The sequence below is a fragment of the Ascoidea rubescens genome, assembly GCF_001661345.1.
Source record: "Ascoidea rubescens DSM 1968 unplaced genomic scaffold ASCRUscaffold_3, whole genome shotgun sequence".
Taxonomy (NCBI): domain Eukaryota; kingdom Fungi; phylum Ascomycota; class Saccharomycetes; order Ascoideales; family Ascoideaceae; genus Ascoidea; species Ascoidea rubescens.
In genome coordinates this window covers 1,112,984-1,136,206 of record NW_017962915.1, presented here as the reverse complement: position 1 = coordinate 1,136,206, position 23,223 = coordinate 1,112,984, and the positions used below count along the sequence as shown (strand labels likewise).

The 23,223-nt window shown below is 32.1% G+C and overlaps 12 protein-coding genes across 12 annotated transcripts; 7 read left to right on the top strand and 5 right to left on the bottom strand.

Moving 5' to 3' along the window:
- Positions 1–721: 721 nt before the first annotated feature.
- Positions 722–5,480, bottom strand: ASCRUDRAFT_7151 (SecY protein; the record flags this gene model as incomplete). Its single annotated transcript, XM_020191954.1, has 2 exons — positions 722–2,358; positions 2,906–5,480. 2 exons carry the CDS (start codon positions 5,478–5,480, stop codon positions 722–724), a joined length of 4,212 nt encoding a protein of 1,403 aa, XP_020048909.1.
- A 327-nt stretch (positions 5,481–5,807) lies between these two features.
- HCR1 (translation initiation factor eIF3 core subunit j) lies at positions 5,808–6,856 on the top strand (the record flags this gene model as incomplete). Its single annotated transcript, XM_020191048.1, has 1 exon — positions 5,808–6,856. The coding sequence occupies one exon, from the start codon at positions 5,808–5,810 to the stop codon at positions 6,663–6,665; it is 858 nt and encodes a 285-aa protein (XP_020048908.1). The 3' UTR covers positions 6,666–6,856.
- Positions 6,857–7,187: 331 nt separating this feature from the next.
- TAE1 (N-terminal protein methyltransferase) lies at positions 7,188–8,153 on the top strand. The gene has a single exon (XM_020188946.1). It carries the CDS (start codon positions 7,201–7,203, stop codon positions 7,963–7,965), a length of 765 nt encoding a protein of 254 aa, XP_020048907.1. The 5' UTR covers positions 7,188–7,200; the 3' UTR covers positions 7,966–8,153.
- Positions 8,072–8,524, bottom strand: DUT1 (bifunctional dITP/dUTP diphosphatase; the record flags this gene model as incomplete). Its single annotated transcript, XM_020190376.1, has 1 exon — positions 8,072–8,524. The coding sequence occupies one exon, from the start codon at positions 8,522–8,524 to the stop codon at positions 8,072–8,074; it is 453 nt and encodes a 150-aa protein (XP_020048906.1).
- Positions 8,525–8,869: 345 nt separating this feature from the next.
- On the top strand, positions 8,870–10,154 carry ASCRUDRAFT_74949 (slipin family protein). Its single transcript, XM_020192880.1, has one exon. The coding sequence runs from the start codon at positions 8,887–8,889 to the stop codon at positions 9,955–9,957; it is 1,071 nt and encodes a 356-aa protein (XP_020048905.1). The 5' UTR covers positions 8,870–8,886; the 3' UTR covers positions 9,958–10,154.
- Positions 10,155–10,271: 117 nt separating this feature from the next.
- ASCRUDRAFT_12606 (TFIIIC subunit 6 family protein) lies at positions 10,272–11,503 on the bottom strand. The gene is made up of 2 exons (XM_020188945.1): positions 11,328–11,503; positions 10,272–11,184 (listed from the first exon to the last, which is right to left on the bottom strand). Exons 1-2 carry the CDS (start codon positions 11,388–11,390, stop codon positions 10,309–10,311), a joined length of 939 nt encoding a protein of 312 aa, XP_020048904.1. The 5' UTR covers positions 11,391–11,503; the 3' UTR covers positions 10,272–10,308.
- Positions 11,504–11,770: 267 nt separating this feature from the next.
- ASCRUDRAFT_32590 (rRNA-binding ribosome biosynthesis protein NOP15) lies at positions 11,771–12,703 on the top strand (the record flags this gene model as incomplete). The annotated part of the gene is made up of 1 exon (XM_020190373.1): positions 11,771–12,703. The coding sequence occupies one exon, from the start codon at positions 11,771–11,773 to the stop codon at positions 12,701–12,703; it is 933 nt and encodes a 310-aa protein (XP_020048903.1).
- Positions 12,704–12,908: 205 nt separating this feature from the next.
- On the top strand, positions 12,909–14,309 carry ASCRUDRAFT_32043 (actin-2; the record flags this gene model as incomplete). The annotated part of the gene is made up of 2 exons (XM_020190324.1): positions 12,909–13,638; positions 13,867–14,309. The coding sequence occupies 2 exons, from the start codon at positions 12,909–12,911 to the stop codon at positions 14,307–14,309; spliced, it is 1,173 nt and encodes a 390-aa protein (XP_020048902.1).
- Positions 14,310–14,846: 537 nt separating this feature from the next.
- ASCRUDRAFT_85186 (TBC domain-containing protein) lies at positions 14,847–19,400 on the top strand. Its single transcript, XM_020194891.1, has one exon. The coding sequence runs from the start codon at positions 15,131–15,133 to the stop codon at positions 18,938–18,940; it is 3,810 nt and encodes a 1,269-aa protein (XP_020048901.1). The 5' UTR covers positions 14,847–15,130; the 3' UTR covers positions 18,941–19,400.
- A 142-nt stretch (positions 19,401–19,542) lies between these two features.
- On the bottom strand, positions 19,543–19,893 carry ELC1 (elongin C; the record flags this gene model as incomplete). Its single annotated transcript, XM_020190352.1, has 1 exon — positions 19,543–19,893. One exon carries the CDS (start codon positions 19,891–19,893, stop codon positions 19,543–19,545), a length of 351 nt encoding a protein of 116 aa, XP_020048900.1.
- Positions 19,894–20,046: 153 nt separating this feature from the next.
- RRP42 (exosome non-catalytic core subunit RRP42) lies at positions 20,047–21,024 on the bottom strand (the record flags this gene model as incomplete). Its single annotated transcript, XM_020191930.1, has 1 exon — positions 20,047–21,024. The coding sequence occupies one exon, from the start codon at positions 21,022–21,024 to the stop codon at positions 20,047–20,049; it is 978 nt and encodes a 325-aa protein (XP_020048899.1).
- Positions 21,025–21,167: 143 nt separating this feature from the next.
- On the top strand, positions 21,168–23,141 carry ASCRUDRAFT_136405 (uncharacterized protein). Its single transcript, XM_020189106.1, has one exon. It carries the CDS (start codon positions 21,312–21,314, stop codon positions 22,974–22,976), a length of 1,665 nt encoding a protein of 554 aa, XP_020048898.1. The 5' UTR covers positions 21,168–21,311; the 3' UTR covers positions 22,977–23,141.
- The last annotated feature ends 82 nt before the right edge of the window (positions 23,142–23,223 follow it).

Genomic DNA, 23,223 nt, shown 5'->3' with positions numbered 1-23,223 from the left:
GTAATCAGCATCATTTCAATTCATCATTTTTATCTTTTCATCTTTTCATCTTTTTATCTTTTTATCTTTTTATCTTTTTATCTTTTCATATTTTCATATTTTCATATTTTCATATTTTCATAATTCCATGTTTTCATGTTCTCATGGGTTCTTAATTCCTAATCCACCTTTTTTTTCCTCTTATTTAGATCGTTTCTTATACTAGGCATTTCTTTTTTTCACCAATTCTTGTTTAATTCTCTCTTATAAATAGCTTTTCATTAATAAATCAAAGTTTTATTTTACTTTATTTAGTACAAAAGATGAATGATAAATAACTGAATGAATGAATGAATGAAACTCTAAACAAATGTATAAAATGTCTAATACAGATTAATCTTAATTAAGGATTAGTAATTAATAACAAAAGTTTTTATAAAAATAAAAGCTATAAAAGAGAAAAAGTAAAAAAGTTTATATAATTGAAAATTTTAATAACAGTATCTTGAGAAATAAAATGAAAATAATGAAAATAATGAAAATAAAAAAAAAAGGAAATCAAACTAAAAATGAACATAACATAAACTCACTTTTCACTTTATTTTATTTTATTTTATTTTATTTTATTTTATTTTTTAATATTGATTAATTTTCATTGAATAACAGTCTTTATTTTTTATTTTTTTTTTGATGATGATTATTTTATAATAATCTTATGATTTAATAATTGTTTTCAAATAGTTTACATTCCTGGAACTGTTGGTAAATTACCACCACTCATCATAGTATTATAAAGTTGAGAACTACCACCGTATTGTTGAAATTCAGTCATAAACTCTTCTAAAAATCCAAAAGTAACAGAAAGAGCAACAATCAACCCAGTTACTTTACCCTTTGATCCCAAAATTTCAGAAATTATTGAAACCGAAGAGAGGGCAAATGCGCCCATTGCACTTGCATAAGGAATAAATTTATCCAAATGCTTAGCCAAGTTAACTTCTCTTTTACCTAAAATGGAAATTGATTGTTTAGTGAAAAAGCTAGCAACATCTTTTGGTGATGATCCAGAAATCTTGTACCATGTTAAGGCGAAAAAAGATGATGATAATAAAGAAAAAAAAATAAAACTTAAAAATTGTAAAGGGTTAGATAAAATTGATGAAATGAAAACTGGTGGTTGAAAAAAAGAGACTAAGCCACTGGTTAAATAAGCCTTACCAAAGCTTTTGTAAATACCAGTTGTACCATAAATTGATAAATCAGAAGTGTATTGACCGAATAAGAGTTTTTTGAAAAATGGAGATAAAGAGACGACTAAAGATTGACCAAAAGAGTTTTCAGTGAAAAATTTATTCAAGATAAAATTAATAATGGATAAATTGTAATAAATAGTCCAGGTAAATAAAACAGGCAAAGCACCACAATATAAAAATTTAATTGGATAAGTTTGAGACATTGATCTAACTCTTGTAGATTTGATTGGAATCTCATATTTGATTGATTGAAGATAAAAGAGCACAAAAAAAGATATGATTAAAAGGTAAATTTGAGAAAGATTGGTTAGACTTGATCTTTGAAACAAGTAAATCAATTCACTTGATAATGAGAAACCTGCTGGTTCGGTAACGTCATCAGTATTGCTAGTTGATGAAAAAAGATGAGAGAAATAATTTTTGAATATTTTTAATAATTGGAAAATAGAACCAAAGGATTCCCAACCTTTTGAGGTCTTGACAGAATTGAAACCAATAATGTCTTGAACCAAATTTGGAGCGTAATTAATTGTAATGAAAAATAACGAACCAGAAATAAAACCATATTCTTTATCTAATAATTCAGTAATTAAAATGATGAAAATGTTTGCAGCAAATAACTGGAAAAAGATTAAAAACTGGTTTGATAAAGTTGAAATAGTAAAAGAACCAATGGAGTAATCCAAATTGGAATTTATAACCTGATTAAAATCAATTGGATTATAATAGTTGCAAATAAAAACCAAAGAAAATGAATAAATTGCGCTTATCAAGATAGCAAAGATTTTTTGTAAGGATTGAAAATATTCACGATCTTTTCTTATACTGAAATTGATTTTGATAAGCTTCAAACCAGCAGCAAGTTGAAAGATAAAACCTGAAGTTAATATTGGTAAGACACCAAACTCTAATAAAGTGGCATATTCAGATGCAAAAACTGGTCTATATTGAAAAAAGGGATCAGGAGAAGATTGAAAGACTCCGAATATGGGTAATTGAGCAACAATATAGAAGAGAGCTAGCCCAATAGAATACAAAATCTTGTCATCAAAGGATATCCTTTGAATTGGCTGTTCCACTTCAGGAAGGATTGGTAAAAAGGGTTTAGCTAAGTCAAGTAGACGAACTATAAGATAGTAAGAAACCAAAAGGGCAAACAGATGAGATGTTAGAACGCAGGAGAACAGGCAGAGAAGAGGAAACACATCGCAATAGAAGATACTAACATACAGTTGCTCATTTTTAGACAGAAAGGACAGGAATAGCTGAGTGTGAGTAAAGAACAGATAAACAGAACTTCTCTCAAGTGCTAAGCATCAATCTGATTTCTCAACGCTTAACGGCAAAATACAAAATTTGGAAATTTTTCAACTTGCAAAAAAGCAAATTCCAAAAATTACAGAAAAATCTATCGCGTGATTTATCACGTGGTTAATATGCAGATATATGCTGGATGTGCATAGATAGTGCACACATATGTATGTGTCAGTTGACAGCACATGGTGTTGCGTCTGATCATGTTTGTGGGCTTCTCTTTTAGGCAACACCCAAATCTATCTTAAACAGAAAACATACAAAATAATAAAGCACAAAAAGCCATTTTAACAAAGAAAAAAACACTTAATTCATTATAACCATTACAAACTACAGCCCATCTCAGCGACCATTCACACCTACGCCAACACTGTCCTCATCCATGTTCACATCCACATCCACGTCGAGACCGTTGGTTCTGTTGCTATTGGTATCACTGCCATCCAAATTTCCATTGGCAAACAATATAGCATTATTATTATAGCTATTGTGGTTTGTATTCTTGGTTTTCCTATCCATGCTACGCTCAATCCCGGCAATGTTTTTCAAGCCAGTATTTCTATCACTGTCGTTTGCTGATCTAATAAACTGAATACCATTGTCATTATCGATACCGATATTATTGTTATAATTATTATCCAATGAAATGTTCTCATTTTCAATAATATTGTCGTTGTTATCTTTAGTGTTATTGCTATTCTTTATCTGACTGTCTTGATTGTTATCGTTTTGGCTCTTATGTTTATTATAAAAATTTAATATAATTTTACTTAATGTTCTGTTGTTCAATACAATTTTGTTGTTAAATTGTTTAATGATTTTGGACTCATCAATATTGTTGATGATATATATTATGATATTATCCGAGATTAATTTTAGTTCAATTAATTCATTAAATTTTGAATAAATTTTCTCAATACTAAGTTTTTTGCTTTTATTCTCAAAGTATTTAAAAATTTCCTCAATTGTATTGTTATTTATTGATTTCAAACTTCCATTTGTATTATTGATATTACTATTAGTATTATTACGAGTGATAGAAAGATGTTTTAGTAATGATTTTGGAGTAGACGAGGAGTTTGGCATTGTTGTATTATTAGAAAATGAGTTTGTTTCATAGTTATTAGGCAAATCAATGGACAAAAAGGGGTTATTATTATTATTATTATTATTATTATTGTTGCTGTTGTTGTTAGAAAGCGTGTTATTTGAACCATTACTTGCTGTAAGGTTATTGTTGATATTACGATTAGGATTGTTATTATGGTCATTAGGATCATCTGTATCTTCATTTTCGTTTTCGTTTTCGTTTTCGTTTTCGTTTTCGTTTTCATTTTCCTCTTCCTCTTCGTTATCATTATCATTTTCGTTACCGTTACCAATCATATGATGTTGACTCGGATTATTATCATAATCATCATCAAGCGTTATAGATTTTAATGAAACTGAGCTTCTCCTAAATTTTCTTGGTTTTTTCAATATTGACTGGTTATTTTGTTTTCTTTTTTTATTGAAAAAGTCAGTCGAGATTAAGTCCTTTCCATCATTTTCTTCGATTAATTTTTTTTCGAAAAAACTGGACAATATATATAGATAATTTAGATCTTTGCCCTTTAATCTTAATATATTTTTATCGCCATTTGAGATTTCATACCATTGAGTGCTGGTTAAAATTGGAACTTTTAAATCGTTGTCCCATTGGATATTTGAGTATTTTGATATTTTGTTAATATTTTTAATTAAAATATATTTAAAGATCTTTCTTTTAATTTCGTCTTTGAAATTTTTCAATTGAGAATTTGTAACAGGAATTTGATTGGGAGTATTTGAATTGACAAAAGTGCCTAGTTCGTTATACTCAGTTTTTTTTAAATATAGATTGTTGATGTCATAATCAGGGATTTTTTCTATAATTGATAGAAATTTTTTAGCGAACAAGTTTCTACGTTCTTTTGACCAGATAAATCTCGCTTTTTCTCCAGTTTTAATTAGAGAGTTTTGATCAACTGATTCATTGAGGGTGTTATTGAGAGCGTTGCTAAGAGTGTTATTAAGAGTGTTGTTGATAGTATTATTAATAGTGTTGCTAAGAGTATTAGAATTATCATTATTATGATTGTGATTATGATTCTGGTTATGATTAGAAATTACGTTTGAATTAATAGTAGCAATTTTATTTGTGGAAGTATTATTTGTATTATTTCTTCTTACATTATTTATAGAGTTGTTGTTGTTATTATTATTGGTGTTATTATTATTATTATTATTATTATTATTATTATTATTATTAGTGTTGTTACTATTAAAGATCTTTTCGCGATTTGAATGAGATTTAATTAGATGTGGTATCAATAGGTTATGATCCTGATTCGGGTTATTATTGTTTTGATTATTATTTTGATTTTGGTTATGGTTTTGATTCTGATTCTGATTCTGACTTAAGCTATTTTTATTAGAATCCAAATTGGAAACAGAGTTGGAGAGGTTGTTTGAGTTTGAATTGGGATTAGAATTGGTATTGGAAATGGCATTATTATTGCCATTTCCATTATGATTGCCATTTCCATTGCTTGTAATTCCATTTGTATTCCTGCTAGTATTTTCGTTTGAAGTTATTAAATTTTGATGTTCATGATCTAAATTATGGCAAATGTTTTGGTTGATGTTGTCTAGATTAGTATCAAGATTTGAATGTAGATTGGTGTCAATGTTGTCAAGGCTGGAAGATAAACCAGACGATAAGGACCTCGATAGATTATTGGATAAATTCGAAGCCAAATTGGATGAAAGGTTTCCAGATAGAGCAGAACCCAAGCTGGGACTTAGAGTAGCCCCCAAATTGCCATCGATGTTGGAAACCAAAGTGTTTTCCAAAGAAGCAGCATCGATGTCTTGAGCCAGAACCTTTCGAGAGTTTTGGATGAGATCGTTCATGCTGGATAGCTGCTGGCTGGTAGCAGAGTCGTGGAACTGCTGCATCCAGAAGCCTTGAGATTCTCTCTGAGTCATTGAAAAAAGAAGCGTCCGTTGGTAGTGCTAGAAATCAAGCTGAGGCAGCAGAGGCAGCAGAACAGAAAAGAGGCTTCTTGAGAGACGAGAAGCTCCAGCAGCTCAGGTGAGACGCGTAAAGCGGCTCCGTTTCAAAAACGCACGGAGCGGGAGGGTGCAAAAATTTCAGCGAGATAGGAAGGTGTATATAAAAGCTGGGATGGAGAGCATTGTTTAACCACCAGAGACAGAGCAGAAGAAGCGCCAACGAGAATGAATTGGGACGACGACGACTTTTCTGTGACACCTGCAAAGACCAAGACTACCATCATCAACAGCTGGGAGGACGACTTGGACGAGCCTTTGTTGGACGACTTTGCCTGGGACGATGACGAAGACGACAAAACAGAGAAGAAACCAGCTATTAAAGGGACAAAGCCCAAGCCAAAGGCTCCAGTTGTTGCCAAAGGCAAGAAGGGCTCGAAAAAGACCAGTTCCAATGACAGAGTGTTGTTGGAGGTAGACACCTTAGATGAGGCTACTCGTAAGAAGCTATTAAAGGAGAAGCAGTTGGAGTCGGATCTCAACAATGCTGCTGATTTGTTTGGAACCTTAGGAGTCGCTGACGACTATGACGACGATGCCATTAACGAGCATCCCAAAGCTAAAGCTTTAAAGGAGGCTTCTGAGAATTCTAGCTCTAAACCACAACAGGAACTTACAGTTGACACCCCATTAACTGTTCATCCAATTTTTGATCCCGAGAGCAAACAAGATTATGAGAAGTTGAGAAAACAATTATCATCGACATTGACTCCATTAGCTAAGAAGTCGTCATTGAATTATTCCTCACAATTAGCAATTGGGCTAATTAGGGATTTAAGTAAAGAATTAAGTTCTGAGAACATTCGAAAAGTGATTTCGACACTTAATGTAATTGTTAAAGAAAAGACAGCGGCAGAAAGACAAGCTAGACTAGCCAAAACTGGAGGAGCCTCAGTTGGTGGTGGAAAAAAGAAAGTCAAGGGAAAAATTAATCTTGGAGGTGGTTTTAAAAAGGATAACGATCTGATTCAGCCTTATTCTAAATATGATGATGATGGTTATGATGATTTTGATGATTTTATGTGAATAGAATAGAGTAGAATAGGCTATAAAATTAGTTAAAATTATAATTGATTTCAAATTTAAACTCAATATCAATTTGATCTTTCAGTTACAATTTAATCTTTATCCTTTTCCCTTTTTCTTTTTTTAATCTTTCGCTTTTAGTTTTTAGTTTTTAGTTTTTCATTTACATTTACATTTATATTTACATTCACATTCATATCTACATATATAACTAATGCTAGTTGAATAATTTTTAATATCAATTAAGTAAAACAGCATTTAGTCTTTAATTATTATTATTTTTTATTATTATTTTTTATTATTATTTTTTATTAGTATTTATTATAAGTTACAAATGATAAGCTGTAAAGGATAATCTATAATGGTCAATTGCTCAACTTGATTCAACGAATGCTTAGGATAATCTATAAATGATAATTGATGTTAGAGTATACTTCCGGGTAACTATTTTTCCTGATTTTTCAAATCAGGAACAGTTTTATAAAGATGATATATTATTTCAAAAAGATGATATTTATATTATAAAATATTAAAAATGCCAGCTAAACAAATAGAGAAACAAATTGAAGAAGAAATAACAGGAGATAATAACACACCTGTTAAGCCTGACAGTTTGATAAACTATGAAGATGCTATAGAATACTGGGCAAATGTTCCAGCTACAGTTGATGGAGTGCTTGGAGGATTTGGAGAAAAAACATGTGTGCCAAAAGTTGATATAATTGGGTCGAGAATTTTTTTAAAAAAAGTGGGTAGCCGAATGGAGACCAGTGAAGTTAAATATGGGATTGAAATAGGAGCAGGAATTGGTAGAGTTACCAAAAATTTGTTATCAAAAGTTTGTGACTACTGTGATTTATTAGAGCCTATAACATCATTTGTAAAGCAATTGAAGATAGAAAATGAAGAGTTGATTAAAAATGGGAAAGTTGATGAGATCTTTTGTATTGGAATGCAGGATTTTTCCAAGATTAAAGTCAAAAATGAGAAAAAATACTGGATAATTTGGTGTCAATGGTGTCTTGGACATTTACCCGATGATGAGCTAGTTAAATTTCTCAAGTACTGTAAAACAAGATTAATTATATCAGATAATAGCGGGACCATAATAGTAAAAGAGAATAACATACAGGGAATTGATGATTCTTTTGATGATTTAGACAGTTCAGTTACAAGGTCGGATAAAAGTTTTAAGAAAATATTTAAGAAAGCCGGATTGAAATTGATTGCAGAAGAGAGACAAAGAGGATTACCAAGAGAGTTGTATCCTGTTAAAATGTATGCATTGAAACCTAATTAAAAGATGGTAAATATATATAGATGAGTAAAGTAGTTAAAATATGGGAGCCAACTTGGTTAAGAAGAGGATTATGAGTATGAATAAGAATATGGATGTACAATTGCGCTTAATTTTTCAAACCAACGCCAGTAGAACCAAAACCACCTTCGCCTCTCAGAGTTTGATCCAATTGAGAGAGATCAATTTCCACAATGTCGGCTACAAGATACTTTTCCAAGATCAATTGGGCAATTCTATCGCCCTTCTTGATAGTAAAAGCTTCGTCTTTGTGGTTGAACAACATGACTTTGACTTCTCCTCGATAATCACTATCAATAACACCAGCGCCAGTGGAAATGCCATATTTGACAGCTAGACCAGATCTGGGAGCAACTCTGCCATAGGTGCCAATTGGAATAACCATTGAAATGTCGGTGGAGACTAGAGCTTGTCCTCTGCCTGGAATAACAGTGTCCTGCGAGGAGTAGAGATCGTAGCCAGCCGAGTGAAGAGAGCCTCTGGTGGGAATGGTGGCATTTTCAGAGCGTCTGTAGATCTTCAAAGAGGCCATTGTGGGCATAACAGTTGAATCACAGTCAGCACAAGCAGCACAGCCAGTTCATCGCATCCATCTAATACCGAGACGGAACAAATCACGAAAACTCAGCCCAAACGTGTTTCGCGTCGCAGCCACGTGCTTGAGCTGATTTGAGCACATGCCATTTCCTTCTTTGGACCCCGTGACAGTTTTCCGCCTGTTCCGTGCTATTGGTTCCATGAAAATGGCTTTGATCGGAAGGTTCCGGCTGCATGTTTCAGTTGTGCGGACGCAGTATTGACGTTTTTCCGTCCTGCATAGCCCGATTCGATATGATCTGATCTGATATATAAGGCCTCCTCTCCTCGTGCTTCTGAGTTTTTTTCCTCATCACCAACTGCACCATGGACCCCAATTCATCTTCCCAAAACAACGCTATTATCAACGACCAGGACTCCTTTGTCAAACCTCCTAACACCTATGCCGATTCCAGTCAGGTTTTACAGACCCAGGACATCCAACAGTCCTTTGCCAATGAGTGGGAGCCTTCTTCTCCTGTTTCCACCTATAGCAAGTTTCTAACATTCGCTGGTGAGATTTTTGGTGCCTGTGGTTTGGTTCCCTGTTGTTGTTGCTCTAATCCATACAAGTCAATTGAGCAAGGAAATGTTGGTTTGATCACCAGATTCGGTCAATTGTACAAAATTGTCGACCCTGGCTTAACCAAAGTTAATATCATCAGTGAGGATTTGATCTCCCTTTCTGTTAAAATCCAGTATATCGAGGTTCCATCTCAAAAATGTATCACAAAGGACAATGTCACGGTTTTGATAACCTCTGTCGTTTACTACAATATCAACCAACCTCATAGAGCTGCTTTCGCCATTACCAATTTAAACTCTGCATTGAATGAAAGAGCTCAAACAACCTTAAGACAAGTTGTCGGTGGTAAAAATTTGCAAGAGATCATTGAGAAGAGAGAATTGGTTGCCATTGATATGGAAAATCTAATCTCTCAAACTGCTAAAGAATGGGGTGTCCACATTGAGAGCATCCTTATTAAGGACTTATCCTTACCCGAAAATGTTTCCAATTCTTTGTCTTTAGCTGCTGAAGCAAAGAGAATTGGTGAAGGTAAAATCATTGCTGCTAAAGCCGAAGTTGAAAGTGCCAAATTAATGAGAAAGGCTGCTGATATCTTGGCTAGTAAACCTGCTATGCAAATTAGATACCTTGATGCCATGCAAAACATGGCAAAATCTGCAAACTCAAAAGTCATCTTCATGCCTGGTGCATCTTCAAGTTCTACTATCGAAGAAGCTGACGACTTTTCGAATCCAAAAAATAAAAAACAAACAATGTATCCAACTCACCCTATAATCTCCCCTTTACCAACTGGCCAAGATGATGATTTGTTTGATAATGAGCTGCAAATTGTCAGAATGACTGCCTTAAATGAAGGTATTAGCCATTAAATATAAAACAAGCAAACAAACAAACAATATTTTATTTTTTTCATTGGTTGACTATTTGACTATTATCTTACAATCCCTTACCCCTCTTAATTAATGTTTTTTTCTAATCATTACATTTTATTAATTTACTGTTTTTATGTTTATTGAGTTTTATTATCATTATCGTTATCGTTATTTATGTTTATGTTGGATTCCATACTATCTAATTTTAATTTTTAATTATTAATTTTTATAACAATTATATATAATTATATATAATCATATATATTTATATATATAAGTAAGTAAAATAAATAAAAAAAATACTAGTAGATATTTTACACTTTAAAATCATTATCCTTATTGTTCTTGCTACTTATTATCTTTCTTATGTTGTATCATATCTTCCTTTTCAAGCTTTTCTGCTAAATTCAATGCATTTTCATACAAATTCACTCTTGCTAATGACTTTACCGACTTTTCATGATTTATCCCGGATTTGTCAATTCTGTCATCATTCTGATTCTCTTCTTCATAATCTTCATCATCATCATCATTAGTCTTTTTCTTATGATTACTATGACCACTCTTCACACTCTTATCCTTATTACTTTCACCATTTTTATGTTCACTTTTTCCATAAATTTTTTTTTTTTTCTTAAAACTTCCAAACTGCAACTTGATTCGACTTTTAACTCCACCATTAGGCAATACATTTTCTCCATTATCATTTACAAACACTTCAGTTCCAACTAAATTCTCCCAGCTGCCTCTAAAAAAGTTATCGTCAATCTTAAATAATGGGTGCTCAGTTTCTAATCCAGAAATTTGTAATACCGATGTAGGCTTTATAAAGTTGAATGGATATTCTAAATTGTTTGAAATTGAATTTATTGGTGGTAAAGTTTTAGAGTTCAATTTTTCATTATCAATATCATTGTCATTATCAATTTCATCCTCAATTTCATTATCCCCAATTTCATTATCATTTTCATCTTCATCGTCATTATTGCTGTCATTGTAATCATTATTCTTATCGGTACTGTTTTTTCGATTCCTAGTGTCTCTTTTAGTTGGTATTTTTTTCTTTAGATTTTCTGACTGGCTGCTCACATATTTTGAATATGAAGATCTATTATGATTTTGTGATTGATTCAAAACAGGACGAGATCCAGGATGAAACGTCTCGAAACTTGTTGTGATTAAAGATTCGCTGATTAAAGGCACCTCGACTGTTATATAAACATCCTATTGATGGTATTATTATAAAAAATTCAATTAGTATCCAATATTCAAAAATACAAACACGAAATTAATACCAAATGTGAATGAGAATGAGAATGAAAATATTCTCATTCCCATTCAAGTATCTTTCTTTTTGATAAACATACTTCCATTTCAGAATCAAATCCATCTGACGAATCGCTTGATTCCTCAATTCCAATTGAATTCATTGTAGCAGGGTTTATTAATAATTGATTAGCTAGCAGTACGATGTGATGTATAACCGAAAATAACCGGTTGGCTTTATTTGAATTCTTCAAAGGTTATTCAAATTCAATTTAATTGTATTTAATTGTATTTAATTGTATTTAATTGTATTTAATTTATTTAATTTCATTGAAATAACGAAAATCAAAAAACGGGTCTTAAAAACTGATTGTGGCAAATGAAATCTTTGACAAATACAGTAATTAGTGGCTGAACACACGCACCGCCTTTTTTGAAATTTTAATTTTCATTTGAAATTTTTTTTTTAGTTTTATTTTGAGGTGGAAATATTTTCTTCATTTTCTGTATTGATTTAATCAAGTATTGAGTATTGGTATTTGCAATGGGAAAAGCGGCTAGGAAAGTAATTAATAAAGGATCATCACAAAGGAAGAATCCAGTTAAAAAAATCGAAAATCAAAAGAAGATTGAAAAGAAGATTGGAAAGCAGATTGAAAAAGAAAGGAAAAGTGAGAGTGAAGATGAAATAGTTCAGAATAAAGATGAATTGAAATTCTCTAAAAGTCATTCTGAAAGTGAATCTAGTGACGATAGCGACTATCAGATTAAGGATTCAGAAGGCAGTGATGACGACGAGGATAATTCATTTGGTGGATTTTCAGACTCAGACTCAGACTCGGATTCCGATTTAGAGGTGAAAGATGAGAAATCAAAGAAACCAACAAAATTGGATTTAGAAGAAGCTGAAGGTCAAAAGAAACACAAAGTCGAAAAACAGAAGATTACAAGTACTAATAAAAGCAAAGATGACAAGACTAAGAGTAAGAGTAAAAAGGGAGTAATCTATATTGGCAGATTACCCCATGGTTTTTACGAAAAGGAACTTTTGAAATATTTTTCACAATTTGGAGATATAACAAAATTAAGAGTTTCACGTAATAAGAAGACTGGGAAATCAAAGCATTATGGGTTTATTGAGTTTGAAGATTTGGAAGTGGCTAAGATTGCAGCCGAGACGATGAACAATTACTTGGTGTTCAACCATATTTTGAAATGTAATTTGATAAACGACGAGTTGTTGAAATCGTTCAAAATACATAGTGTTGATGAGCTATTTAAAGGAAGCGACAAGAAGTTTGAAGTTGTGCCATGGAGAAGCATTTATAATAACAAATCGGAGAAAAAACGAAAACTAAACCAGTGGAATAAGCTAAAGAGGGAGCAGTTGAAGAGATTGGACAAAAAGCAAGAGAAGTTGGATCAGTTGGGTTTCGAGTACAACATCAAAGAGCTCTTGAACATTGAAAGTGTATAAATATAAGAGCCATTTAATTAAAAACACCAATATCAGTGTAATATAGAAGTAGAAATCCGGGGTATCCGCGGTACGGAATTTGAACAACGGAAGTTTGACAAATTTCAACTTTAAGCAGGGCTTTTTATGAGCTTCTGAGTGTGTTTTCAGTAGATTGTTGGGTAGAGCTGAGGAAAGAGAGGGAGAAGAGCGAGAAGAGCGAGAGATGCAGGCTGAATCGTTGAACATACTATTGAACCAGCCAGTGGTGATTGATAATGGTTCAGGAACCATCAAGGCTGGGTTTGCCGGCGAAGAACGACCCAAGAGCTATCTCCCAGCTATCGTTGGGCGACCCAAGTACAGCAGAGTTATGGCAGGAGCCATTGAGGACGACAACTTCATAGGCAACAAAGCACAGGAGAACCGGGGGTTGTTGAAGATCAGATATCCCATCAGCCATGGAATAATTGATAATTGGGACGACATGGAGCTACTATGGCAGTCCATCTACTTGAACGATTTACGAATCTCAGCAGAAGACCATCCAGTGTTGCTAACTGAGGCGCCATTAAATCCCAGGAAAAACAGAGAGAGAATGGCACAGACGTTCTTTGAGACGTTTAATTCGCCTGCAATATATTTTAGTATCCAAGCAGTGTTGTCGTTATATTCGTCGGGAAAGACTACGGGCTTGGTGGTGGATAGTGGAGATGGAGTCAGTCACAGTGTGCCAGTTTATGAAGGATTCTCGTTGCCAAATGCTATAAGGAGAATTGATTTGGCAGGAAGAGATATAACGGAGCAATTGCAGTTGCTATTACGAAAAAATGGAGTGATATTGCAAACGAGTGCAGAAAAGGAGATTGTCCGAATCATCAAAGAGAAATGTTGTTACATATCAAGAGACCCTCGACAAGAAGAACGAGATTGGTTGACAATGAGGAACTCAAATAGTGGCACCAGTAGCATTGATGTCAGAAGCAAGAGCAATAGGGGGATAAGTGCTCTTGGCCGGAATACTAATATAAATACTGGTATCAATCAGCAAATAATTGGCAAGCGGATTGATAGCAGTAGTAATGCAAATATCAATACTGCCAGCAATGATAACACAAATGATAGCAATACGGGGAATGACAGTAATATCCATGATGCTCATGATAACCTTGGTATTAATAAAGATAGTTTTGGCAATGCCATGGAAAAATATGAAAGTTTCAAATTGCCAGATGGGAAAATAATCCGAGTAGGAACAGAGAGATTTCGAAGTCCCGAAATACTATTCCAGCCAGATTTAATTGGATCTGAATATCTACCTATACAAGATATGATACTTGAGAGTATTAACAAGATTGATTTAGATTTGAGAAATGAGCTATATAGAAACATTGTTTTGAGTGGTGGGAATACACTTATAAAGGGCTTTGGAGATCGATTGTTGATTGAATTGAAGAACAACACAATGAAGAGAACCAAAATTAAAATATATGCTCCTCCTGAAAGAAAATACAGTACCTGGATTGGAGGCAGCATCTTGGGAGGACTAAGTACATTCAAAAGAATGTGGGTTACATATGGCGAGTACCAGGAGAATCCCGACTTAATTCATTCCAAGTGCTTGTAAAAATAGGAACAGAAACTGGAATAGAAACACCAATTGAAATAAGCAGAAGTACAGGTACAAGAAAAAAAACTGAAAGGAGTAAAAAAGCAAGAAGGAGTTAAACAAACAGAATAGGAAAGAGTTAAAAATGCCCTAAATGAGCCAGAAGAAATAAAATTAATTAATAAATCTCTCAAAAGAAGAGCCATTGCTTTCGATAGCACCAGTGTTCCAACAGGAAGCAGTGCTAGGGCTGCCAGAAAATACATGAATATCATCTGAACAGTATCTGAACAGTATCTGAATAGCTGGACTGCATACTGGAATACTGAGTGGTTGAGTATTATTATTTCATATTATTTCATATTGAATAATATTTCACAGACAATGATTTCCATCCCGAATATGGCAGACGAGCAATGCTGGGCTTCTGACGGCGTCCCGCAGCACAGGAAGTGCCGATGGTGCAGGGAAGCTGATCTGAAATGCGTGATGAAGGTCATGTGCAGTGTCTACATCATGCTAAACCTCCCACTTGAAAGGGGCACATGAGTGGTCCCGAAGTCAAAAGAGTCTGAATGGGTTAAAGATGGAGGAGGAAGTGCTGAAGAAGAGAAAACAGTGTTAGAGAAGTGTCTATGTTAAAGAAGAGCATCCTCTCGATACTGAACAACACTACAGCCTTATCTGAGCATTACTCCTTCCTCTCCAGCTACTCGAGCACTAGCGAAGTCCCATTCTGCTTGTATATTGATCTGTGATTCGTTAGCTCATCTTTCCACTTTTGCTTTCTTTGCTTCCTCTGCTTCTTTGTTGCTTGTCATGAATCTGTTGTAGAGAACATGTCTGTATTATCTACCAAGCAAAGATACACTCCCACCATTGACAACTCCAACAGGATCGAGAGCATCTTGAGAAACAACAATCAAAACAACCAAAACAACCAAAATAACCATAATCACAACAACAACAATACCAAAAGCAATATCAAACACAATATCAACACTAACACCAACACCAATACAAACACCAATACCAATAACATCAACAATAACCAAATTAAATTCAACAACAAATCCTTTCATAATTCTCATTTCTCATCTCCTTCTATCTCTTCAATTGATTCGGTGCCAGTGACCATCTTAACTTCCAACAGTTTTGATAATATAAACAACTACATTAATGATATCATATCAAATATCAACGAAATAAACAAAATTAACCAGAACCTAATTCAAGTCATAGTCTCAAAAGATCAGCTAATTGAAGAATTAATTAACAATTTAAATTTTAAATCTAATGAACTAAAACTATCAAATTTTTTTAACAAAAAAAAAATCAATTTCCTAATCGATATCAAAACCAATAACAATGACCACAACAATCATTCTGATAAAATCAATGATAAATTAAATCAACTTGATATACACTATTTACAAAATTTAAGAGTATTGAGGAATACTTATTACGACACCAATAACAAAAGCAATAAAAATATAAATAAAAACTTTAACAATAATACTAATAATAACCGTCATGATAATAACAATAACAATAACAATAATAACAACTGTAATAACTTTAAAATTATTCATCAGAAATCAAGAAGCAACCCCTCTCCAAATTTTATCAATAAACTTAATAATAAAAAATTATTTAACCAAAACGTTAATCAAAAATTTAACCAAAAATTAAACCAAAAATTATCTATCCCATTGTCTTTAAATACAAATTTTAAATCATCCCCAACTACCAGTCTAACTTTATCAACTCCAAATTCTGTCAAAACTCCAATTTACCTATCAACCTCAACTTCAATACCCCACTCATTTAACAATTCAATAAACACTTCTACAAATACCTCAAGAAATACTTCATTCAACAATTCAATTAACAACTCAATTGAAAACTCAACTTCATTATCAACCTCAATATCAAATATACAAAACTCTCTGATTATCTCATTATCTCATAAAAGATCAACATCACTACCTCATTTCACTTTTCCTTTCCCTTTTTCAAATGAATTATTAATCAATAATAATATTATTCCTAAATCTAACTCAAAAACTACTCCAAAAATTACCCCAATAACTACCAATGCCCTTAAATCTCTGAAAGCTCCCAATACTCAAATCCCTCCAAATCTTCTAGAATCATCTGAAACAATAAAAACTCTGGAAATATCAAACACTTCAATCTCAAAAAGAAACTCTTCTTTTCTAAATTTCAACTTTAATAAATTCAATAATTTTATTAAAAAAAATAGATTATCAATCACCTCAACTCTATCGAATAACTCTAATAATTCTAATAATTCAATTGATCGGATTACCTCCACTACTTATCATAACCCAAACAAATCTATCAACTCATTAAATTCATTACATTCAAACAAATCAAATTATAATAACTCAAACAGTACAATAGACTTTAATCAACTTCTTTCTCCAATCAGACCCTTATCTTCATCTTCTTTAACCCATATCTATTATTATAATTCTCAAAATTTAGACTCCAATCAAAAAATTAATGATATAGTTGAAAATTTAAAATTTAAAAATATAAATAATAATCACAATGAAAGCATTAATAATGGTCATAATAATCATAATAATAATAATAAAAACAACAATAACAATGATAATGACAATGATAATGATAATGATAATGATAACGGTAATGATAATGGTAATGAAAAAAATATATCAAAAGTTAAAAATAATTCTATTATAAACTTTGCCAATTGGTTGTCTCATGCAAATTCAAACTTCAACTCAATTCCACCCAAAACCCTTCTTCGTGCAAATACAACAAATTTACTTCCCCAATTACAAAAAACTGACGATAATAATTTTAATCAAGATTCAAACATAATAACTCGTAGACATTCAATTGCTATACCTAATTCAAATCAAAATTCAAACTTAATCACCTCCAACAGTACTGAATCGAACAGAAATTATCTTCTACCTAGCCTACAGACTTTATCAAAGACTCCTAAATTACCCGTTGAACTTGATAATATTATCCCCAATAATGAGAAACCACCAACTTTAATCAGTAATCTTCATAATAAATTAGTCGATAAATATGGTTGTTTTTATGATTACGACCACCTTTTAAATAATCCAACTTCAAATTCGTCGTTTGCATTTTCTCCAAATAATACGCTAACCGGCTCTTTGAATCATATTACTGATACTTTATTAAATAAAAAAATCGATAAAGAAAAGGAAAAAAATCTTTATCTCACTACCAAAAACTTAATTACAATAGCTAAAGAACATGATCAGAAATTACAAAAAACTCAGTATAAATGGAATGAATTTTTCACTAAAATTTCAATCGCTTATAACAATAATAATATCAACTCCAAAAGTAACTTTGCTTCCAACACTAATTCTAATTCAAACTCAGACCTAAACTCAAGCCCAAGCACACGTTTACATTTACATTCAAATTCGAATCTTAATTTAAATTCAAATTTTAACTTGGATAGAAAAGATAATAAAGTTAAAAATAATGAATCTATTAAAAACTATGATTCCATAAATATTTTCAGTCCAATTAGAAAAGTTTATGAAGAATTTGATGAAATGGATGATTGTGATTCGTCTTCTGAGGATTTAGAAATTAAGCTTTTTAATGTTAATCCAATCCATTCTCCTTCAAGCGAAATTTTAGATAGTACTGATTTTATTAATGATGATCTCTTGGGATTATTTGGTAGTAATTTGAAAAACAACTATTTTAAATTGTATAAAGACTTTAAAAAATTGATTTACAATGGAATACCAATGAAATTAAGACAAAGAATTTGGGAAGAATGCTCAGGTTCTAAATCAATTATTATCCCCGGCGAATATAATGATTTGTTGATGAATGATATCAATAGTGATTTAGTGTCAGATGTTTCAAGAAATAGTAAAATTGAAAGCATTATCAAGTCTGAATCCCAAATACAATTGGATATCCATAGAACAATGCCATACAATATTTTTTTCCATGGGGATAAGGGACCTGGTATCGTTAAATTGAGAAATATTTTGGTTGCATTTAATCGAAAATATCCCGATATTGGGTATTGCCAGGGAATGAATTTGATTGTAGCGATTGTGCTACTAATTTTTCCCAAAGAGGAAGATGCATTTTGGTTTTTTATTAATATTATTGAAAATATTTTAGTTTTTGATTTTTTCAAACCGGATTTAAAACAAATTCAAATTAATTTAGAGATATTTGGAAATTTATTTGCAAAGTATTTGCCCAATTTAAACCGACATTTAATTGTGAATAAACAGATTGAGTTGAATTCAATAATGATTAATTGGTTTTTAACTTTATTGATTGATATATTGCCAATTGATATTTTGTTTAAATGTTGGGATATAATAATATGTCTCAAGGGAGAAATTGAAGTTTTCCGGATTTTTTTAAGCATATTCAAATTTTTTGAGGAAAACATATTAGAAATCAAAGATACTACAGAAATTTATGATTTTTTGAAAAATATTAAAAAAAATTTCAGGAAATATAAATTTAAATCTAATGAACTAGTCAAGCTAATAAAAAAGTTTGAAAATTTAGTTGGTGATGAAGAGATCTATAAAATTAGAGAAATCGAAACAATAAAATTTGAGGGAAATTAATAAAGAGAAACTAATTAAAGGATGGTTTTTAAACAATAAATAATCGGAGAAGGAGGATAATACCAAATCATAGAAGAGTATCAAATTAACTGGTTTAATTTTCAATTTCAATTTCAACTTTTTTCTTTTTTCATTTTTCGTTTAGTTCCTTTCCATGATTATATTGTTTGTGCTATTTACAACTTTTATTTCTATTAAAATCAAGTGAGTATTTTTTTTTTTTTATTTTTTATTTATTTATCTATCTATTTATTTATTGTTTTCAATTGTTAGTTGTTTGCTTTGTTTTCTTTTTTATCTGAATATTGTACATTATTCTCATAGATATCAACTATATTATTTTGTTTTCTTCTCACTCCACTTGATTTAATTGTACAATTATTTTTTTAAATTTTTTAAATTTTTTATTGCTTTTTATTGTTAATTATAGTTAATTTTTAGTTTTTTTAGAGGTTATTTTTATGTTTTTTTTTTTTTTTTTCATTTTTTTTCACAATAGTTGCTAAATTAAAGCGAGTAAATGAAAAGAAAGAATTTCTCGACTGTCAATCAATAAACAAGTAAGTTAATTAATTAATCAGTATCATGGGCACTTTTGGTGATTAAATGTTCAAATAATCGGCAGCGACTAATACTTCCAATAGCATTTCGATGGGAATATCGAATTTGGGAGCTTTGGAAGGATCATCTTTATATTTTAGATTGTAGTACATGTATTCCACAATGACATCCATTAGCTGAGAGTCGATATCAGGCAATTGAATTTGATTTGATTTTGATTCTTGAAAGGAAGAGTCCAACATTGCCTTCAAGGTAGGAGAAATGGAAGCAGCTTTTTTGGCGATGATGAACTCATGGCAGTCTGAAGAAACCAAGATGACTCTCTCGTCGTCGTTGTCGATGTCTGGAACACCTATCTTCCTGTGTTTGTCAATGGTTACGGGAGTGTTCATCGTTGGGAGACAGCTTTTGGTGTGAACGAGGAAGCAGAAGCAGCAGAAGAACGTCTTTTGAGCGGGACGCGGCTCTGGGCTCGACTCCCGCTCGGGGAGCATTTCAGAAAAGGCCGAGAAGTAAAGGCAAGGAGCTGAATATACTAATGGAGCCTAGAATATGGAGTTCAAGAACTCGTTTTCGTCTGAAGTGTTCACCACATTGTCCAACGCAGAGGCCACTTTGGCTGCAACCTCCTTCACGAGCGAGATGCCCTTGGTGAGGTGGTTGTAGTTCAAACCGACTGTGCTGCTGGAAGTTGAGTCTGAGTTGGGGTCTCGAGAGAGTTTGGTCGACTCTATTGGATTTATAATGTTCCCTGAGCACCAAGGCACTATCAACCCATTGTCGCTGACATACTGCTCCTCGATGGTGGGATCCACAAATAAGTTATCGTCAATGACTGCCAATATGAAGATCAATGGTGGGGTCCTTTGATTTGCATTTGCAGTCGAGCTAGATGGCGAGGTGGGAAATAGGTATGTTGAATCTGACCAATCGTCACTAAACATGGGTAGCTCCACTTCTTTTTGGGTTTTGATTTTATCAATATTGAGATCTTCCTCGTCTTTTTCCAAATCATTGATCAACAATGGCAACCTTGTGGATCTCAATGCTAGATATGACGAAAAACTAATTAAAGTCAATGGAACATAGTTGTCATTAATATCGCTTGAATTGGATATGAATAGGATGTCAATACTCAATTTGAAAAAGTGATTTTTGAAATTTTTCAATTTCAAAGAGCTATAATCAAAATTGTTATTAAATATTTTATTAAACGTTAACGTCAAATTAGACACCAAATTTGAATCATCTCTGTAGCCGGGTATGTTGAACAGGAAATCAATTAAATTAACACTATCGTCTCTGGAACTGGAGCTGATTATCACAACACTGGATTTAACACTAGTGATACATTCATTACCATCACTTAACCTCACCCTGGAAGATCCATTGAAGTTGGGCAAAAAATTGCAGACTGCTTCAATTGGTCTGAACTGGCCCACTAGCCTTGAGTCGGGTCGTATGGGTGTTTCAAGAGAGAGAGAGTCTCTCAAATACGATCTCTCTGCTGGTGATAATATCATTGCTTACTGTTTCCTTTCCGATCTTCCTCAGCTTCTTCCTCAGTTTCACCAACTTCAGCTTCCTCCAGAGAGAAAAGCATAGAAAAATTTTGTCGGGATTTTCACGCTCGAGGCCGGGCAGCGGAAAGAAAATCCCGACGGTCCGCGCAACGCGTGATTTTTTTTTTATTTTTTTTTTTTATTTTTTTTTTTATTTTTTTCAAGAATTTTTTCAGGGTCTGTTTTTTGTTTCGCGTCCGAAACTGACCCAAAAAACGCAGTAATGAGGATTTTGCTGCTTGTGCTTCATGGAATCTGCTTCCAAACCTTTCTCAATTAGTGGGATTCCTGTGCCCAACGAACTCCAGCTACTTCGTGACACAGTTTTAACTCTTCCCTTCTTGTTGTTGGCTGTATACAGAGATCCCAGCTGGAAAGATAACAGGCCTTCCCTCGTTTTAGCTACTGACTTAACACCTCCTAATGGAAACACTATTCTACCTCAAAAGCAAGAAATCGATGTTGAAAATTTGATTGGCCATTATAAATACATTATCAATAATCTAAATTCCGAAAAACTATTTTTGTTTTCCTCTGATAAGGATCTCGTTGCTGGTTTTATTGAACAATATCAAAAAAAGAGAAAGCTCACAATTGATACATATTTAAATGCAAACTATATTGATCTTAAATATGAAGGAATATTACTATTAATCGATTTCCAAACAAAAACCTATTTTGGTTCAGTTGAAGCGAGAGTAATTGATTTAAGTATCATTGAGAATGATTTCATAAATTTTCTAAATCTGAAAAGCACTTCTCCAAATTCTCACCCACTCACTCAATCAATTGATAATTTAATTCAAAGAATTCGTGATGATTGCACTTATGATTGGCTCAATAATAATTTAAAAAAATACTCTTTTCTTTATTCAAGATTACGCTCTACAAAGAAGTCTACCTCCAATAATATTACTCCCAAAATGAAGCGTGATGCTAGTAATAATGAAACGCATGAAAGATATGAAAGATCTAGTGAATTTAGCAACAATGATTTTAAAAAATTTAGAAAAACATTTTCAGGTGTATCACAATTTGTACAAAAGAGCTCTCCAAACAGATTCAACACTAACATTTTATTTAACCCTAAACCTTTAGATCTTGATTCGCAAAATTTATTATTGTCTCAGCCAACTCAAAATCCAACAATGAATGATTTTAATTCAACTAATGGTTTTTCTTCAAGCTCTAATAACACCCAACGTGCCCTTTCGGGCCCTAATAATCCAATTGCAATTGAATTTGATTCAGGCTCTAGTACAGACTCTAGCCCAAATTTTAATATTGATTTTATTAATGAATTCCAATCAAGCTCAATATACTCTTCTTCTCAAACTCATCTACAAACAATTGGCAATTGTGCATCAAAAACTCCTGATAAATTATCAAATGATTATAATTCCTTGTCGAAATTAAATGATTTTTATAAAAACAATTTATCAGTTAAACCCACTGAAACCTCAATTAGTTCATTGATTGATTTGGAAGATAATTTAGATATTATTAATCATACTTTTAGATTTATAGCAAGAATCATTGGCTTTGACAATTATCAGAAGAACTTTAAATTACTATTTCAAGATGCTTTAAAGAATTTAGATAAATTATCCTTTTCAATCTTATTGTCTGATCAAGTAAATTTGGATAATATTTATCACCCAAAAAGAATTCTTAAACTATCTTTTAAAAATGGGGAATCAATTTTAAAATTTCTTAATATTGATCCATCTACTATATCTTATTATAATGATTTACAAATCTCAAAACTAAATAAAAAATTATATAAAAAATTATTGAAGGCTCAAAACCCAAATAAATTATTCTCATTAACAATTAAAAGAGATTTTATTGAAACAACTAATATCAATAAGCTTATTTGGACTCCTCAATTTACAATAAATGACATTTCTTAAATAATCATCCTCAATATTTACTATTATAATCATTATCATTTTCTTTATGCTCATGTTTATTTTTACTTTTTCTCTATCATTATCATTACGTTGTATTGTGTTGTGTTTTGTTGCGTTGTGTCTTCTATAAACTTATTTTTAAAGTTATAAATACATTATAAATGCATTCTTTTTTGGTTGTTTTTTTCTTTTTTTATTAAATTTAAATTGATATTAAAAACTATATGAAAACAAAAGACGAACTAAA

Excerpts from the sequence above, each read along its gene's own strand:
- ASCRUDRAFT_74949 (XM_020192880.1), top strand. The coding sequence starts at position 8,887 with ATGGACCCCAATTCATCTTCCCAAAACAACGCTATTATCAACGACCAG.
- ASCRUDRAFT_136405 (XM_020189106.1), top strand. The coding sequence starts at position 21,312 with ATGGAATCTGCTTCCAAACCTTTCTCAATTAGTGGGATTCCTGTGCCC.
- ASCRUDRAFT_85186 (XM_020194891.1), top strand. The coding sequence starts at position 15,131 with ATGTCTGTATTATCTACCAAGCAAAGATACACTCCCACCATTGACAAC.
- ASCRUDRAFT_12606 (XM_020188945.1), bottom strand. The coding sequence starts at position 11,390 with ATGAATTCAATTGGAATTGAGGAATCAAGCGATTCGTCAGATGGATTT. Across the intron at positions 11,185-11,327 it reads GATTTGATTCTGAAATGGAA|GATGTTTATATAACAGTCGA; the intron begins GTATGTTTATCA and ends TACCATCAATAG.
- TAE1 (XM_020188946.1), top strand. The coding sequence starts at position 7,201 with ATGCCAGCTAAACAAATAGAGAAACAAATTGAAGAAGAAATAACAGGA.